This window comes from Oncorhynchus masou, chromosome 11 (assembly GCF_036934945.1).
Source record: "Oncorhynchus masou masou isolate Uvic2021 chromosome 11, UVic_Omas_1.1, whole genome shotgun sequence".
NCBI lineage: Eukaryota > Metazoa > Chordata > Actinopteri > Salmoniformes > Salmonidae > Oncorhynchus > Oncorhynchus masou.
The window spans coordinates 26,298,752-26,316,865 of record NC_088222.1 but is presented as its reverse complement, the minus strand read 5'-3'; the positions used below and the strand labels follow the sequence as shown (position 1 = coordinate 26,316,865).

The window sequence follows — 18,114 nt, the reverse complement described above, 5'->3', positions numbered from 1 at the left end:
CCTGGCTATTCGTAAATGTAAAAAACACAAATGGTGCTGTCTGGTTTGCTTAATAGAAGGAATTTGAAATGATTTTTACTTTTGATACTTAAGTACATTTTAGTGATTACATTTACTTTTGATACTAAAGTATGTTTAAAATCAAATACTTTTAGACTTTTACTCAAGACATTTTCTATTAAGGTATCTTTTACTTTTACTCAAGTATGACAATTGGGTACTTTTTCCACTATTGCCAGATTGTTCTGGCAATTCTCAGATCGGAACTTCATTGAGAAAGTTTGTTAAACATGCTTTTTACATTTTTAGAAAATCATGATGATATTGGTCATTTCGGGCCCTTTTTACACCTATACATGCCTCCTAATGGTGTCATACTCTGTATTTGAGTAAACACTACGGAGTATTTGTCAAATTTCCAGAGTCGGCTCTCTGGTACGTTTTAACGATCTGAATTTTTTTTTTTACATATAAATTGATACTGATGGGACGATTGATAATGGAGCTCCAATGCTCTTTTCAAATAAACATTGTCACTTGATCAATGACGTCTTGAAGCTTAGTTTGATTGTGTGGTTTTTCAAACCGTGTATTGAAAAATGCAAAATCCCACTGATTTCGCTGCGGTTCCAGTGTCTTTGATTCCAAGTTGCTTTCAAACACTGACCTCTACTGGACACTGTACTTCCAATGTAGTAAGGATCTGTATATGTAGGATCACATGAACGGTAGCCCTAACAGGTCGGGTTCCCGGGGACCAGAACCATTCACAGACAACAGGGAATGGGTCGGGTTCCCGGGGATCAGAACCATTCACAGACAACACGGAATGGGTTGGGTTCCCGGGGATCAGAACCATTCACAGACAACACGGAATGGGTTGGGTTCCCGGGGATCAGAACCATTCACAGACAACAGGGAATGGGTCGGGTTCCCGGTGATCAGAACCATTCACAGACAACAGGGAATGGGTCGGATTCCCGGTGACCAGAGCCATTTACAGACAACAGGGAATGGGTCGGGTTCCCGGGGACCAGAACCATTTACAGACAACAGGGAATGGGTCGGGTTCCCGGGGACCAGAACCATTCACAGACAACAGGGAATGGGTCGGGTTCCCGGGGACCAGAACCATTCACAGACAACAGGGAATGGGGTCGAATCCCTGCGAAGGCAAATTATTTAGAAAATCTTTTATTTGACGTCATACTTTGTGCACATTGTTCAAACAATTAGTTGTATTTAGTAAAGTATAAGCTTTTGTCTTAAGCATCCTAAATAATACCATATATTCAGTTTTTGACAGTAAATGAAATGGATTCACAGCAACTTCAAAAAAAGGGAAGCGTGATGGAAGCTGTGAACCTACACTGGTAACTAATTGTGGGCTACTAAGACTCATGACTAACATGCTGACGAGATCAGGCAGGCTTGTGCATTCAACATCGCGTGCATGTTGATTTTGTACATCCATACCAGACGCAATCTGGACAGGTTGAAATATCAAAACTAACTCTGAACCAACTATATTAATTTGGGGCCATGTCGAAACAACACGAACACTCATGGACGTTTAGCTAGCTAGCTTGCTACTGAACTGAGGTCCACACTGCAGTCCAGTTGGTGGTGGTAATGCACCTTAAAGTTGGTATAAAGTCCTCAGATGGAGGAGAGAACTAGATCTAACTGGGTTTCTCCTTTTAATATGTGTATTAATTGTCAGAGTAGATAACACACAATTGTGACTCAAAATGAGTTACATTCTAAAAAGATTCAGAAAAAAGGGCGTGCCCGCTAGAGTCAGAAAACATCTGACCATCAAACACTGCTTTTATTAATGACCAGCAGATGTCACTAATGTGCGTTGTGTTAAAAGCTCAGCGTAATGAACAATGCTAGAACACACTAAGGAGCATAATGACATCAAGATGTCTGGATCATGTTCATAGATCATAGTCTTATGGGCGGCATGTATAGGTCTAAAAAGGGCTTAAAATGGCCACTTTCATCATGATTTTCTCCAATGGTTTGTGGTAAATCTTTCAAACATCCTTCCTCCAAATGAAGTTTCTTTGTTCAGGCAATTCTCGCAATCTGAGATACCAAAAATATTGTCAGCTGGCATGGAATCGCCTGTCTTTGTAGGTTCGCTCTCTGTAGAATCTGGTTGAGCTGCTTGTAAAAGACCCATAATTTGAGTTAACATTCCGATTCCAGCTGTAGCTCGTCATATTTTGATGAAAAAATGCCAATGTGCGTCACAATTTTGAATGAAGGTGTGTGTGATTTGTAGTTGGCGTCACCAGTTAATTTTCTCAGCATGCATTATTTGTATCAGTATTAACCTCTAATTGCTTGTTCCAATAGAGAACACTTCCCTATCATTCATTTCCTCTTATTGTTATTCATTAATTTGCCAGCAGACAGACGGGCAGCTCATGTGAATCAGCACAGTGCACTGTCTTTGTATGTTAGCATCAAGACTATGGGTTCCTCACTTAGATGCTTTTGAGAAAAGAAAGTGAATCCCCATGGTTACTTAGCAAAATTGTCCCCACATTTGATCTGTATGTAAAAGCAGTGTGATAAACAAACAATAATGGAAGAATTGATTTGTCAGTGAATTGTGAAGGGAATGTTCAGACAGATTAGTGCTTCCATTTGATTTTTTCTGACAAGCACTGGAAACATTAAAAGAGGAAAGGATGTCATCTTTCCAGTGCACTATTCTATTTCAGGCAGTATTTGTCAAATGTATCGCGTCATGGTCATCGGAAGATCACACAACCAATCCTTGAAGAGTGTACAGTACCGTATGTGAGTCTGAATGTGCACACAGTACTCAAATGACATGGATTTAGCGGATCTGTCTCTGCTATGAGCAGTAAACACTGTGTGTGACCATGATGTCGTGGACTTCAGGGAACAGCGGAGGGAGCACGCCCCTATCCACATCGACTGGACCTCAGTGGAGAAGGTGTAAAGTTTCAAGTTCCTCAGCGTACTCATCACTGACGATCTGAAATGGTCCACCCACACAGACAGTGTGGCGAAGAAGGCGCAACAGCGCCTCTTCAACCTCAGCAGGCTGAAGAAATTTGTCTTGGCCCCTAAAACCCTCACAAACTTTTACAGATGTACAATTGAGAGCATCCATTTGGGCTGTATCACCGCCTGGTATGGCCACTGCACCACCCGCAACCGCAGGGCTCTCCAGAGGGTGGTGCGGTCTGCCCAACGCATCACCGGGGGCAAACTACCTGCCCTCCAGGACACCTACACAACCCAATGTCACAGGATGGCCAATAAGATAATCAAGGACATCAACCACCTGAGCCAAGGCCTGTTCACCCTGCTATCATACAGAAGTCGAGGTCAGTACAGGTGCATCAAATCTGGGACCGAGAGACTGGAAAACTGGAAAACAGCTTTTATCTTAAGGCCATCAGACTGTTAAACAGCCATCACTAGACGGCTTCCACACGGTTACGCAACCATGCACCTTAGAGGCTGCTGCCCTATGTACATAGACTTGTAATCACTGGCCACTTTAATAATGGAACACTAGTTACTTTAATAATGTTTAAATAATGGTTACGTACTGCTTTACTCATCTCATATGTATATACTGTATTCTATTCTACTGTATTTTAGTCAATGCCACTCTGACATTGTGCAATCTAATATTTAGATATTTCTTAATTCCATTCTTTTACCAGAGGATGGGTTATCGCGACAGAATGATGTGGTAGCCATGCTGGTTTAGTGTGCCTTGAATTCTAAATGAATCACAAACAGTGTCACCAGCAAAGCACCATCACACCACCTCCTCCATGCTTAACGGTGGGAACCACACATGCTGAGATCATCCGTTCACTTGCTCTGCGTCTCACAAAGACACAGCGGTTAGAACCAAAATCTAAAATTTGGACTCATCAAACCAAAGGATAGATTTCCACCGGTCTAATGTCCATTGCTTGTGTTTCTTGGCCCAAATAAGTTTGTTCTTATTGGTGTCGTTTAGTAGTGTTTTCTTTGCAGCATTTTGACAATGAAGGCCTGATTCACGCAGTCTCCTCTGAACAGTTGATGTTGAGATGTCTGTTTCTTGAATTCTGAGGCAATCTGAATTGCTGTTAACTCTAATGAACTTATCCTCTGCGGCAGAGGTAACTCAGCGTCTTCCTTTCCTGTGGCAGTCCTCATGAGAGCCAGTTTCCTCATAAGGCTTGGTAGTTTTTGCGATTGCACTTGAAGAAACTTTCAAAGTTCTTGACATTTTCCGGATTGACTGACCTTTTGTCTTAAAGTAATGATGTAGTGTTTCTTTTTGCAATAATATGGACTTGGTATTTTACTAAATAGGGCTATCTTTTGTATACCACCCTACCTTGCCAAGATAAAGCTAATTGTCTCAAATGCATTAAGAAGGAAAGAAATTCCGCACAGTAACTTTTAACAAGGCACACCTGTTAATTGAAATGCATTCCAGTAGACTACCTCATGAAACTTGAAGGTTGAGAGAATGCCAAGAGTGTGCAGAGCTGTCATCAAGGCAAATGGAGGCTACTTTGTTAAACAAATCAAGATATATTTCAGATTCTTCACTCTATTGATTACTACATGATTCCATATGTGTTATTTCATAGTTTTGATGTCTTCACTATTTTACAATGTAGAAAATATAAAAAATAAAGAGAACCCTTGAATGAGTAGGTTTGTCCAAACGTTTGACTGGTACTGTATATGTAATAAATCAAGGTAAAATATGTAACTGAGATATACAACCAGTGGAGGCCGATTGTCAGAAGCAATTAATGTCGAGCTCTAAATCCGGTGCTCCCTGGAGCCTCAGCGCTGTTTCGCCAGTGGTGTGAGGCCAAGGACATAAATTGTGTGACACCATTTGCAAAGCCCAGGATTACAAGCCGCCTCTGTGTGCCAAAGCTGCTCCAGTGCAGGTGTTGGTGTGTATGTGGGAAAGATGTGCCTAGTTTTGCCTTGTCGACTTTGTGGGAGTCATTCCTTTCCCATCAAGCTTTGTTTGATACATGGAAAAGGAGTGACTGAATCTAGTGTAGCTAATGTTGATGTCCATAGACTGCCGCAATGGCCAGAATTCTCTCTTTCTCTCCCCCAAAGTGGTCTCTCCATCCAGTTTGTGTGTGCCTCCATGCAGGTAGAGAGGAGGCAACTCAAACATTTTGTTCTCCATGGAGACTTGGTTGAACGTGTGGTTTATTGTGTTGTCCTGAGCAACATATTGCTAATGGATATGTGAGCAGGGGGATGCTACCCAGCGGTCTGTACCATTTTAACTATTACCATTTTAAGAAGGCCATCATCGGAGACCTCTTTGAATATGATGCACTATGTTGGCTCGTGATAAGCACTTTGCATTCTGTCCCAGCCTCACCAGATAAGCTGGGACATGGGAGATCTGTGCCTTGCTTTGGTATTTGTATTGCTGTCATGCCACATCAGACACTGAACATTGTTGATTGGATTGACGTCAAACACTGAACATTTGTTGGTTATGATCCAAATGATTACTCCTCCTTGATTGCAATGTGTGTTCTTTGAGGATGTTCCGTTTATAGCTCATTCTGTTACTATAAACTAAAGAACACTGCTAGGCTTAATGGTTCCCAGACATATTTGTTCATAATCTAAGTCTTTAGACCCTGTGGGTGCCCTCCCTCTTCCCCCCTCCACTCCTCCCCTCTCCCTTCCTCTCCCGGAGAAAAACAGATGCATAATGCAGAGGCAGAGATGCTTCACCTCTGGGAGTGAGGAACAGATGAATCCGGATTGAAATGTGCCTGCCGACCTTTCAGAGGCATGATCTAATATACTTTCTCCTTGGGTTCCTTCCAGTCTCTGTTTACTGCTTGTTATTGTCAAGGCCAGGGCTAGAGGGCTGTCATCGGCTCAGCCCCAATAACAATCTACATCAACAGGCCACGCTCAGCCACACACCACAGAGGCCTTAACAGCCGGACTATGGCCACCAAGTTAATTACGCCTTCATGAGCTCCAATCATTTGCATTCTGCTCAGCTCGGAGGTACCACGAGTCGTTTCGCTCGACCGCCCCCGTCGTAAGCGATTATATACTTAACACGGGAAGTGAATGCACTCAGGTACTGTACCCATATTTATGGATGCACCAATTGTCTAATAGCTGTTTATTCTTGCTTTCAAATTAGCTTTTGCTTTAGTTTTTTCACCGAACTTAGTTACTTTGGCATAACTTTAGCTTTGTGACAGATAATTTGATTCATATTCAGAAAGTAGGAGTACAACACTTGACTAGTAAACTAGTTTGCGAATGGGTGCATATGGGTCTTTCATTGCTCGAAGTCAATAGGCTGTTGTGGTCTCCCTAAAGCTTGCCTGCCTTTACACTAACCACAGTTTGCCTTTACATAGCACTAACCACAGTTTATTGCCTTTACATAGCAATAACCACAGTTTATTGCCTTTACATGTCACTAACCACAGTTTATTGCCTTTACATGTCACTAACCACAGTTTATTGCCTTTACATGTCACTAACCACAGTTTATTGCCTTTACATGGCACTAACCACAGTTTATTGCCTTTACATAGCACTAACCACAGTTTATTGCCTTTACATGGCACTAACCACAGTTTATTGCCACCACATGGCACTAACCACAGTTTATTGCCACCACATGGCACTAACCACAGTTTATTGCCACCACATGGCACTAACCACAGTTTATTGCCACCACATGGCACTAACCACAGTTTATTGCCACCATGACTGGAACACATCTGCTGTTTGACTAACTGCATCAGAAAGCGGTTATGTTATGACATTCATGACTTTTGATTGGTCTGTCTGTGGGGGTCATCTCTATGTTGTACTTCCTGTCCAAACCAACAGTTGTCCTCTGTGGCGGATCTGTAATAGCCCTCCCTGGGTTTAAACTGCTCTGCCTCCTGCAAACAGTAACATAACAACACTGTTCGCTCTCCTTCGGTCTCTTTCCCACAGTGGTGACGACTTGGACACGGACTCAGAGGTGGAGGACAGTGTGGACGATGTTAAGTCCTGGCTGTCCAAGAATAAGGGATCCACCAAGACCCTGTCAGCTGAGGGCAGTCTGAAGAGCTCCAGGTCAGTGTTGTTTGTCTGTTGGTCTGTTTATTAGCCTCCCCAGTCCTCAGGCACTTCATTATGATATCACCCCCCTTATTTCTGGCTGGTCCCTGATAGAGCAGTGCAGGCTTCCTCATTCCCATGCTATATGCCTTTACCCTGCTGAGAGCTAAAGAGCCCAGGATTACCTGAGGCAGGGTGGAATGGAAGGGTAAGTATTTCATGAGATTAGGTGTCATCTCTCTCTGCCTCCCTATCATCCCTCTAATGACAGCAGGCAGAGGAAAGCAGGCGCTGTGCTGCCTGTCAGGTTTATTGAAGTGGCCCATGGCCAGCTGGCATGTCTGCTAAATGGCCCCTCTCTCTGCTCTGCCTGAGATGAATACATCTCCTCCCCCTGGCAGACAGAACAGGTTAGCCCCGTATATACCTGCTTTCTTTGATGAGCTTTAGCAGATCGACTCACAACCTAACTTTCCTTGTTAGACTCGCTTCAATTTCATCATTTCTCTCTCAAGTCTCTAAATTCCCATCTGTTCTCTATCTGTTTCTTTCATGTATCTCTGTTGATTGTTTCCATGGTGTCCATGTTTCCTACACCCTCCTCATGGCCTCTCAGAAATGCAGTGGATGTAGATGCAAAGGAAGGGAAAGACGGTAAGGAGATAAAAGGAGGGCGCAAGGAAGTAGACAGCAGGTCGGTGTCTGCGATGAGTTTCCTAGCTACAGGAAGTGCTCCAACCTGAAAGACTCCATCGGATGCCAAGGGGGTGAGAGCTGCCTCTTCAGAATACCCCGGACCGCACCTTCCTACGCAAGGCCAAGTTTAAGTAAACTCTAACACTAAGCCAAGTCTAAGTCCACAGACTAGGACGACAGCATGTTGGTCAGCTCTTAAAATAAAACAAGTCCCAAGATGATGACCATTGCTCGGTCATCTCCCAGGCCTACTCTGAGGCCACCAGCAGGACCAGGAAGGGTCTGGAGTGCTGCTGGGCCCCACCCAGCCCTGACTTTGACAAGGACTCAAAGGTGTCCTTCCTGGCCCCCAGCATGCCGAACATGGATGATGATATTATGACCACCATTAGCAGCATCACTAGTGTGAGTCGTGAAGAAGGATGAGGGTCTGGGCGGTATTTTCCAGTGTGCGTCGCTCAGTGTCTGGCTCGGTGGTGGACTAAAACACCAGGTCTTCCAGCAGCTCCAGCTCCCGCAGAGGAAAGGCCAAGAAGAAGAGCTCCTCGGACTCAAGACGACTCCAAGACAAATGGCAAGAAGTCCAGCAAAGACTCCAGGAAGGAGGAGGAGTCCTCCTACTTCCTCCAGCTCGGCTTCAACTGACTCCTACAGCAGCGCCAACAGTGTGAAGAGAGGTCCAGCCTCAGATGAGGAAGAGAGCGCTGAACAGAGACCCCAAGAAGAAGAAAAGGATGGACAGCACAGTGATTTTAAGTATTTCTACAAGTCTGATAGTTGCTAAAGCCCCTGGCCTACAGTAGGTTATGCCTGGGAATGGAGTGAAAGCATGGTGTGACTCTAACCAAATCTGTTGACTTTATAGCAACATTATTAACATGTTAACCTTGTTTGATTACGTATTTATTAATTTGACAAGTTGAAGTTCATGCCAGGTATGAACTTGAAGGTAGCCTAGCGGCAGGTAGCCTAGCAGTTTAAATGTTTTATTTAACCAGGCAAGTCGGTTAAGAACAAATTCTTATTTTACAATAACGGCCTATCAGTTTCATTTATTTATTTTTATTTCGCCTTTATTTAACCAGGTAGGCTAGTTGAGAACAAGTTCTCATTTGCAACTGCGACCTGGCCAAAATAAAGCAAAGCAGTGTGACACAGACAATAACACAGTTACACATGGAGTAAAAAATAAACAAGTCAATGACACAGTAGAAAAAAGAAAGTCTATATACAGTGTGTGCCAAAGGCATGAGGAGGTTGGCAATAAATAGGCCATAGGAGCGAATAATTACAATTTAGCATATTAACACTGGAGGGATAAATGAGCAGATGATGATGTGCAAGTAGAGATACTGGTGTGCAAAAGATCAGAAAAGTAAATTTAAATAAAAACAGTATTGGGACGAGGTAGATAGATTGGGTGGGCTATTTACAGATGGACTATGTACAGCTGCAGCGATCAGTTAGTTGCTCAGATAGTGGTGAGGGAAATAAGTCTCCAACTTCAGCGATTTTTGCAATTAGTTCCCATCACTGGCAGCAGAGAACTGGATGGAAAGGTGACCAAATGAGGTGTTTGCTTTGGGGATGATCAGTGAGATACACCTACTGGAACGTGTGCTACGGGTGGGTGTTATCGTGACCAGTGAACTGAGATAAGGCGGAGCTTTACCTAGCATAGACTTATAGACGACCTGAAGCCAGTGGGTCTGGCGACGAATATGTAGCGAGGGCCAGCCGACTATAGCATACAGGTCGCAGTGGTGGGTGGTATAAGGTGCTTTAGTGACAAAACGGATGGCACTGTGATAAACTGCATCCAGTTTGCTGAGTATTGGAAGCTATTTTGTAGATGACATCGCTGAAGTCGAGGATCAGTAGGATAGTCAGTTTTACTAGGGTAAGTTTGGCGGCGTGAGTGAAGGAGGCTTTGTTGCGAAATAGAAAGCCAATTCTAGATTTGATTTTGGATTGGAGATGATTAATATGAGTCTGGAAGGAGAGTTTACAGTCTAGCCAAACACCTAGGTATTTATAGTTGTCCACATATTCTCGGTCGGAACCGTCCAGGGTGGTGATGCTCGTCGGGCAGGCGGGTGCGGGCAGCGAACGGTTGAAAAGCATACATTTGGTTTTACTAGCGTTTTTAGAGCAGTTGGAGGCCTCGGAAGGAGTGTTGTATGGAATTGAAGCTTGTTTGGAGGTTTGTTAGCACAGTGTCCAATGAAGGACCAGAAGTATACAGAATGGTGTTGTCTGCATAGAGGGAGATAAGAGAATCACCAGCAGCAAGAGCAACATTGATAAACACAGAGAAAAGAGTCGGCCTGAGAATTGAACCCTGTGGTACCCCACAGAGACTCCCACAGAGACTGCCGATTTGACACACTGAACTCTGTCTGCAAAGTAGTTGGTGAACCAGGCAAGGCAGTCATTAGAAAAACCAAGGCTATTGAGTCTGCCAATAAGAATACGGTGATTGACACAGTCGAAAGCCTTGGCCAGGTCGATGAAGACTGCTGCACAGTACTGTCTTTTATTGATGGCGGTTATGATATCGTTTAGTACCTTGAGCGTGGCTGATGTGCACACATGACCGGCTCGGAAGCCGGATTGCACAGCGGAGAAGGTACGGTGGGATTCAAAATGGTCAGTGATCTGTTTATTAACTTGGCTTTCGAAGGCTTTATTCAGGCAGGGCAGGATGGATATAGGTCTGTAACAGTTTGGGTCTAGGGTGTCACCCCCTATGAAGAGGGGGATGACCGCGGCAGCTTTCCAATCTTTAGGGATCTCAGACGATATGAAAGAGGTTGAACAGGCTGGTAATAGGGGTTGCAACCATGGCGGCGGATAGTTTTAGAAAGAGATGGTCCAGATTGTCTCGCCCAGCTGATTTGTACTGGCCCAGGTTTTGCAGCTCTTTCAGAATGTCTACTGTCTGGATTTGGGTGAAGGAGAAGCTGGGGAGGCTTGGGCGAGTAGCTGCAAGGGACACTAACGTGTTTGCCGGGGTTGGAGTAGCCAGGAGGAAGGCATTGCCAGCCGTTGAGAAATGCTTATTGAAATGTTTATCATGGATTTATCAGTGGTGACCGTGTTACCTAGCCTCAGTGCAGTGGGCAGCTGGGAGGAGGTGCTCTTGTTCTCCATGGACGTTAGTGTCCCAAATGTTTTTGGAGTTGGAGCTACAGGATGCGAATTTCTGCTTGAAAAAGCTAGCCTTTGCTTTCCTGACTTCCCTCAACATGTGCACATCGTGGGGACTAGTCGATGTTATTGCAGTCCGCCACGGGATGTTTTTGTGCTGGTCAAGGGCAGTCAGGTCTGGAGTGAACCATGGGTTATATCTGTTCTTGGTTCTGCATTTTGTTAACAGGGCATGCTTATCTACGATGGTAAGGAAATTACTTTTAAAGAATGACCAGGCATCCTCGACTGACGGGATGAGATCAATATCCTTCCAGGATACCCGGGCCAGGTCGATGAGGAAGGCCTGCTCGTAGAAGTGTTTTAGGGAGTGTTTAACCGTGAGGTGTTAAGGGAGCGTTTAACAGTGGGGTGTTAAACATATCCCAGTTTAGGTCACCTAACAGAACAAACTCTGAAGCTAGATGAGGGGCGATCAATTCACAAATGGTGTCCAGGGCACAGCTGGGAGCTGTGGGGGGTCGATAGCAGGCGTAAACAGTGAGAGACTTTCTGGAGAGGTTCATTTTTAAAATTAGAAGTTTGAACTGTTTGGGTATGGACCTGGAAAGTATGACATTACTTTGCAGGCTATATCTGCAGTAGATTGCAACTCCTCCTTTGGCAGTTCTATCTTGACGGAAAATGTTGTAGCTGGGTATGGAAATCTCAGAATTGTTGGTGACCTTACTAAGCCAGGATTCAGACACGGCAAGGACATCAGGGTTGGCAGAGTGTTTTACTCACTGCTTTAGCACAAACTTATGGAGGAGGCTTCTGATGTTGACATGCATGAAACCAATGTTTTTTTCGATCACAGATGACAACAAATGAGGGTGCCTGGGGACACGCAGGGCCTGGGTTTACTTCCACATCACCTGAGGAACAGAGGATGAGTAGGATGAGGGTACGGCTAAAGGCTATCAAAACTGGTCACCAAGAGCATTGTGGACAAAGAATAAAAGGAGCAGATTTCTGGGTGTGATAGAATAGATTCAGGGCGTAATGTGCAGACTGGTATGGTGGGGTGCGGGTACAGCGGCGGTACGCCCAGGCACTGAGTGAGGATAAGAGAGGTTGTATCTCTGGATAAGCTGATTATAATGAGTGAGGTCACCACGTGTGGGAGGTGGGACGAAGGAGGTATCAGAAGTATAATGAGTGGAACTCGGGGCTCCATTGTAAACTAAAACAATGATAACTAACCTAAACAACAGTATGCAAGGCATATTGACATATGACAGAGACATACAGCGAGGCATAAAGTAATCATAGGTGTTGATTTGTAGAGCTAGCTAAGACAACGGGTGAGACAACAACAGCTAATCAGCTAAAACAACAACAGGTAAAATGGTGATGAATGGGCAGAGAGGGTGGTTAACTACACACAGAGCCTGAGTTCGTGGCTGGGGCTGACAGATAAACAAAAGAATAAACAGAATGTTAAGAGCATTGGGCCAGTAAACGAAAGGTCGCTGGTTCGAGTCTCTGAGCTGACGAGGTAAAAAATGTCTGTGCTCTTGAGGAAAGCTCTTAACCCTAATTGCTCCTGTAAGTCGCTGTGGGTAAGAGCGTCTGCTAAAATGTAACTAAGTGTTTATCCACTCGGTCTGGGTCCAGGTAGATATGAAATACCACAGAATAATGCATTTCTTTTTGAGGAGTAATGATGACTCATGACAATTGCTTAGATGAAACATACTTTGGCATAAGGTTCCCCATCTCTAAGCATATAAACTGGGACACATAATTGTCTGCATGTAAATAGAGATTTCTCCCTGAACGTGGTGCATCGTGATGTTTTGAATGTACAAACTAGTAGACAGCTAGGTGTCCATGTGATTAATGACTGCAGTACAGCACAATCCCTGGTACACAACCATCCATCAAGCACGACCACTTTAAATGTGCTCCCTCCAGGCCTCAACAAGACATAACTGTACACCTACATGAACACCGATTACTGCATATAGCCACCATGTCTTTAATATGCTAGATTAACGATACAGTAGGTCAGTTTCTTTAACAGCAGGATAATAATAATAATAGAAATGTGGGCAGAGTCACTGACTATAGAGGTGATGTTACCCAGCTTAGTATATTTACTGTGCCACTGCTTTGTTCTTATTTCATTATGTTGTTCAAAGTAAAAATGGATGCTTTACTTTAGCCCTGAAGCAGGGTTATGGAAGACTGATCTTTAACCATGCTAACCTTAAACCTTTTCTATTTTCACTCTATCCTTCCACCTCACCATATGGCTGTTACGAAGCTTCCAGAGAAAGGCATATGTTCTGACCTTGAAATCCGGTGTTTTGGATTGTTTGGCCCTTGGCATCCCTGCATGATCTTTGCTGCACTATTGATTGACACAGTGGAAAGGGTCATTGTGCTGCACTGCTATTGGAGCAGCTTATACTGCTGTCCCTGGCCTTGACCTCTGGAGGAAGCTTGATATGTGTCCTGTGACCTCTACAGATCTCAAGCACCTGTAGTTTTCAGCCAGGGTTCAGTTCAGCAGTGTTTCTCCTTTATAAAGCCCTCTCTTTCTCCTCTCTCCTCCCACAGCCGTCCTCTGTACCGGAGACACCTCAGTGTAGAGAAGGAGAGGGGTTCCAGCAGACACTCCGGGAAGGAAAGTGACGATGATGCAATGCTGACCACAGCGTAACAGAGACTAATGCTACATCTCGCTCTTTAACCACCAACCTACACGTACATACCAGAGACGGATGTACCATCCTTTATATGCTCATAATACCCCTCCCCCATACCATCCTCATATGAACGTCAGTGAGCAATGCTAGCGAGCACCAGAGGCAAGAGCAGGGGAAAGTCAGAGTGCACATACAGCTTCTATTGAAATAAAACATGTTATAGCCATTTTCACTTGCGACTAAGAGCTTTGAAAAGAACAATCTCTCACATCTCTCACAACATATTTTCCACCTGAGCTCTACAGCTTTGAAGTGATATAGAGGTTTATCACCACTGACTTTAAGATTGCATCTGCTTTTCATAGGCTTTCTCATACTTTTGTACCATTTCAGCCAGTAGTTTTGAAAGTGGTGCTCACGAGCCGAAAGTGTTCCCTGTTTTTTGGGTAGTACGTCATAATGTCATATGTTATGAATCCAATTTGTGCAATATGTTATGAATTTGGATCCCGGAGTGCATCTTTAAGCTCCTGTTGTCATCTCTGTTTGAGGGCTGGAGAGCTTGTGATTTATTCAAATGACTGTATCAGGCTGTCTCCCTACAACCTGACTTCTCACTGCAAGTCCATATGCCTGACACTCCAGCATATCCTCCTTACCACTTAGAAATGCACTTGTCTCCTCAACATGTGTTTGGACTGTCTGCTCTTGCGCTTCAAGGGATATTTAGCCAATATCAGTGTATAGAAGAAAGAAAGACAAGTATTTAACTTGCTTCAATACTGTTTTGATTTTTAATGGTTCTTAGAGAATGGGAGAGAGAGCTGCTGTGAAGGGATAGGGCTTTATGTCATATGCGTTGGGTCTGGTACATTTGCATATAGTAGTTCATGCTGGAATGGTTTTGGTCTGGCTCGTTTGAAGCTGCTCCATGCATTTTGTTTCTTCCTGTCATTCTGTTGGTTTTCAAAGGGATTGCATTTACTATCTGCTATGACGGGGGCTTTCTAGGGATCTTGTTCTCTTTCTTTAGCTATCAAGATATACATGCACTGGATATCAAGGGGGAAAAAGGGGTTTTATGAGGCAAATTGTCATAGTGCTATAATCCCCCTGTCCCTCATGGGGGGGGGGGGGCAGCATGTTTGCAACAGAAGGTCTGATATAATCCCTGGATGAATTGTCTCATGTAGGATATAGATGTGTCGTTCAACTAATTGGGTGCCTTTTGAGTAGTGTAACACCTCATTTTAAAATTCTGTCATAAAGAGCACATGCGCCTTCATAAAAAACATGTTTTCCTGTCTCAAGACGGGAAACAGGGAGGCGCAATTGAAAGTAAGCTTCACAAAAAAGTATCATTGTTAAATGTCTATTCTGTCTACCTTACGGTAACGGAGTTGACATGTTATGTTCAACCAGTTCACTTTTCCACCACAAAACACCAGAACATGGCTGAAAATAGAACCAGCTCACCTGCTTTTCCACTAGGATTTTACTATTAGATGTTCAATGTTTCTTTTAGAAGAAAATATATAAAAATGAATATTTTCACCACATTAAAATGAGAGTTCAGTTCACATAGCAGGGTTGACCATAAAGGAGACCCATTTTTATTTTTTACAACCAAATCTCAAAAAGGTCCAGACAACTTTTTGTGATTTCACATGTTTTTGAGAAACTTACTCCAAACAGCAAATCACTCATCCTCGTTGTGTAGTATGTGGGCCAACAAAACACATAAACAAAGGCTCCAAAAACACTGAAATATGTCCTTTTCGAAACATCAAAGCTCTCAGTATAGTGATACAGGTCTTTAGATGTTGTACACATGAAATTGTCATTCCGAACCTTTTCCGCAATGTTTTATTCCAATTTGTTGCGACTCGATCGATACCGCTTTGTAAATGGGTGATACAAAGCATGTAGTCTATTGAAAGCATTGGTAGCTTCTCCACAGGAAGTTCCAGCCCCTCGTAGAAGAGCTTTTCAGGCAGCTTGTGGTGGCCCAACACCCTATTAAGACACAATGTTGGTGTTTTCTTTATTTTGAAATAGAGATTTGGTTGTAAAAAATAACCTCTCCTTTTAAAATGAGGGACAGATGTAAACAAATCATTAATCAAATGAAATAAATATTATTCTTCAGAAATAGCTTTTTGTCAAAGCAACAAAATAACTAGGGCTTAACCACAATGGTGAACACGGGAGAAATGTTGGGATTAAGAGGGTTAAGGGACATGTCGAAATGATGAAAAAACATTTTTCATCATTTTAAAATCTGATTTATTGAATTCTCCATGTGATCTATATTAAAGGGCACTTAAATGAATATAAGTATTTTAAAAATGTAATATTGGTGCACAGTTTCTACTTAAAATATTAAAGGGATGCAAAAGGCTCTAATTTCATGGAACGAATTTGGCCTCACTGAGTGACAATGATATCCTTTAGTTTAACCTTATGCATTTTCAGTCGTAAATATGGAATTATGTATCTCTATGTCCACAAGTGTGTTTTCATGTGTCCATATCTCCATTGCTCCTGTCTGTTCATGTGCATTAGAAGGAAATGTTTAAAGTGTGTGGGACAGACTATTTTGCATATCTTCTCATTGGGAGCTTAACTCTGCATATCTTTTCCCATTTCCTGTTTTTCTATGCATTCGATAAAAATATGAATACGGAACATAGGATAATTTGATGTCAATGCTTCTGAGTAGTGATTTGTTAAATAAAATGTATGTTTGCATTTTTGGTTTTACACACATAATATATACAATGTTTGAAATGATTATGATTCATCATAGCTTTTCAAACTGGTTTGTTTATTTTCATTATTGAACAATTTACCACTTGTGATAGGAATTATTTTTGCTTTAGTTTTAATGTAAATAAATGCAGGTGTTTGTTTACAGTAACATTGTGTCTTGTTATTGCGTGGTGGAATGGTAATACAGTTATAGTTTGTAAGTGAATTCATCATAAAGGTTTGGATGGAAATAAGGATGAGCTATTTATTGGCAACAGCCGGACCATTTTACTGATGCACTTGAGATGAGAAAAATCCATTTCTGTCAAGCACATCACTTGATCATACCATCCATCTTTCCCCTGGAGAGGAGAGGGAAAACAAAGACTTTATTGAAATGAATAAATACAACCAGACACAACTGCAGCAAATCTCTGAACACTGCTCACACTCACTGCCGTGTTGTTAACGAACTGTGCAACTCGCTTATACCGGTAAACGAAATGTAAGACTAAGGGAGTGACCGTGTATTTATTATAAGGGTTACATGGAGAAAATCAGACCACTCTGAAATGAAAATGGATGGCCCTCCTTTCAGAAAAATATATTTGACCTAAACCCTCCCTGAACACTTAAAGTAAGTGACCCTCCCCAAATATACCCCAAATAATGATGAAAACATAAAGTGGATAGCAGAAAATATTTCTACCGTTTACCCTCACTTCTTGGACACACCAGAGTATGTACAGTTTTAGAAAGTTTTTTTTGTCCTTTAAGCATTACATGGCAATGCAGGAATTTTGCACAGGGCTGCTGGCCACATGGTCGTGGGTTCGCAGACCACCATGGGCAAGAGCAGTTATAGTAAAAGCACTGCATTAATCTATCATCGTATTTACAGGTCAGAGGGGAAAAAACACTTTCATTAACATTTCATGCAATTCTGTAATTTTACATATTAGCAAATCCTTTTTAATACCACACAAATTACTGAAATTAAAGGCTAAGAATGGGCCGAGACATGGGCCAATGTGTTCATCTTACCATATTTTTCCAACGCCAAGTCAGTGTGTGTTTGCAATGAAACTGGCCCCAGTTGTCACAGATTTAATTATTTGCCATCATTAGAAATCTGAGCATGGTACTTTCAAAAGTTAGGCCTACCTTTCCACCCCAGACAGAGTAGGCCTACCAGAAAAATGTCATATTTAACTGCTGACTACTCTTCTTCTGTGGCTTAACCCAACCAGAGAAGGCACAGGTGTTTCCCTGAAAGCTGTCTTGGTTTAAGCATCTACTGTACAGAAAGTGAATAGCTTAATCAATTGATAATGACAGAATTAGATTACTTCCCAAGCAAAATAAAATCTCCTCGGCTATAGAAGGTTGTAGCTCAGCCTCTGAATGGCAAATAAACAAACTCGAATATATCCATATGTATCGGTCACATCTTTCCTGGGTATTATACAGCTTGTTTCTAGCATAAAGCATCACGGACCAAAGAGCTGTTATAAGTGACTTTTTATAATCAGATCAGTTTTATTTTCTTATCTTAAGCTAACAAGGGGTAGTCCTGTGTTTTTCTCTATCCATTTTCTTTAAAAGTTAGGCCTATGGCTTACCCTCTCAGTCTTGGTTTTAACTTCGCCTACATCCCTGTCAGTGAAGGGCTGTTATTTAAAGAGTACAT

The 18,114-nt window shown here is 42.6% G+C and overlaps 1 protein-coding gene across 1 annotated transcript in view; it reads left to right on the top strand.

Moving 5' to 3' along the window:
- The window catches only part of LOC135548385 (unconventional myosin-XVIIIa-like), a 102,648-nt gene extending 86,065 nt beyond the window's left edge, over nucleotides 1–16,583 (top strand). The window contains exons 39-40 of the mRNA XM_064977925.1: nucleotides 7,024–7,146; nucleotides 13,585–16,583. Of these exons, the coding sequence (XP_064833997.1) occupies nucleotides 7,024–7,146; nucleotides 13,585–13,687 (226 nt within the window). The 3' untranslated portion in view covers nucleotides 13,688–16,583. The remainder of the gene's footprint in view (nucleotides 1–7,023; nucleotides 7,147–13,584) is intronic.
- Nucleotides 16,584–18,114: the final 1,531 nt, after the last annotated feature.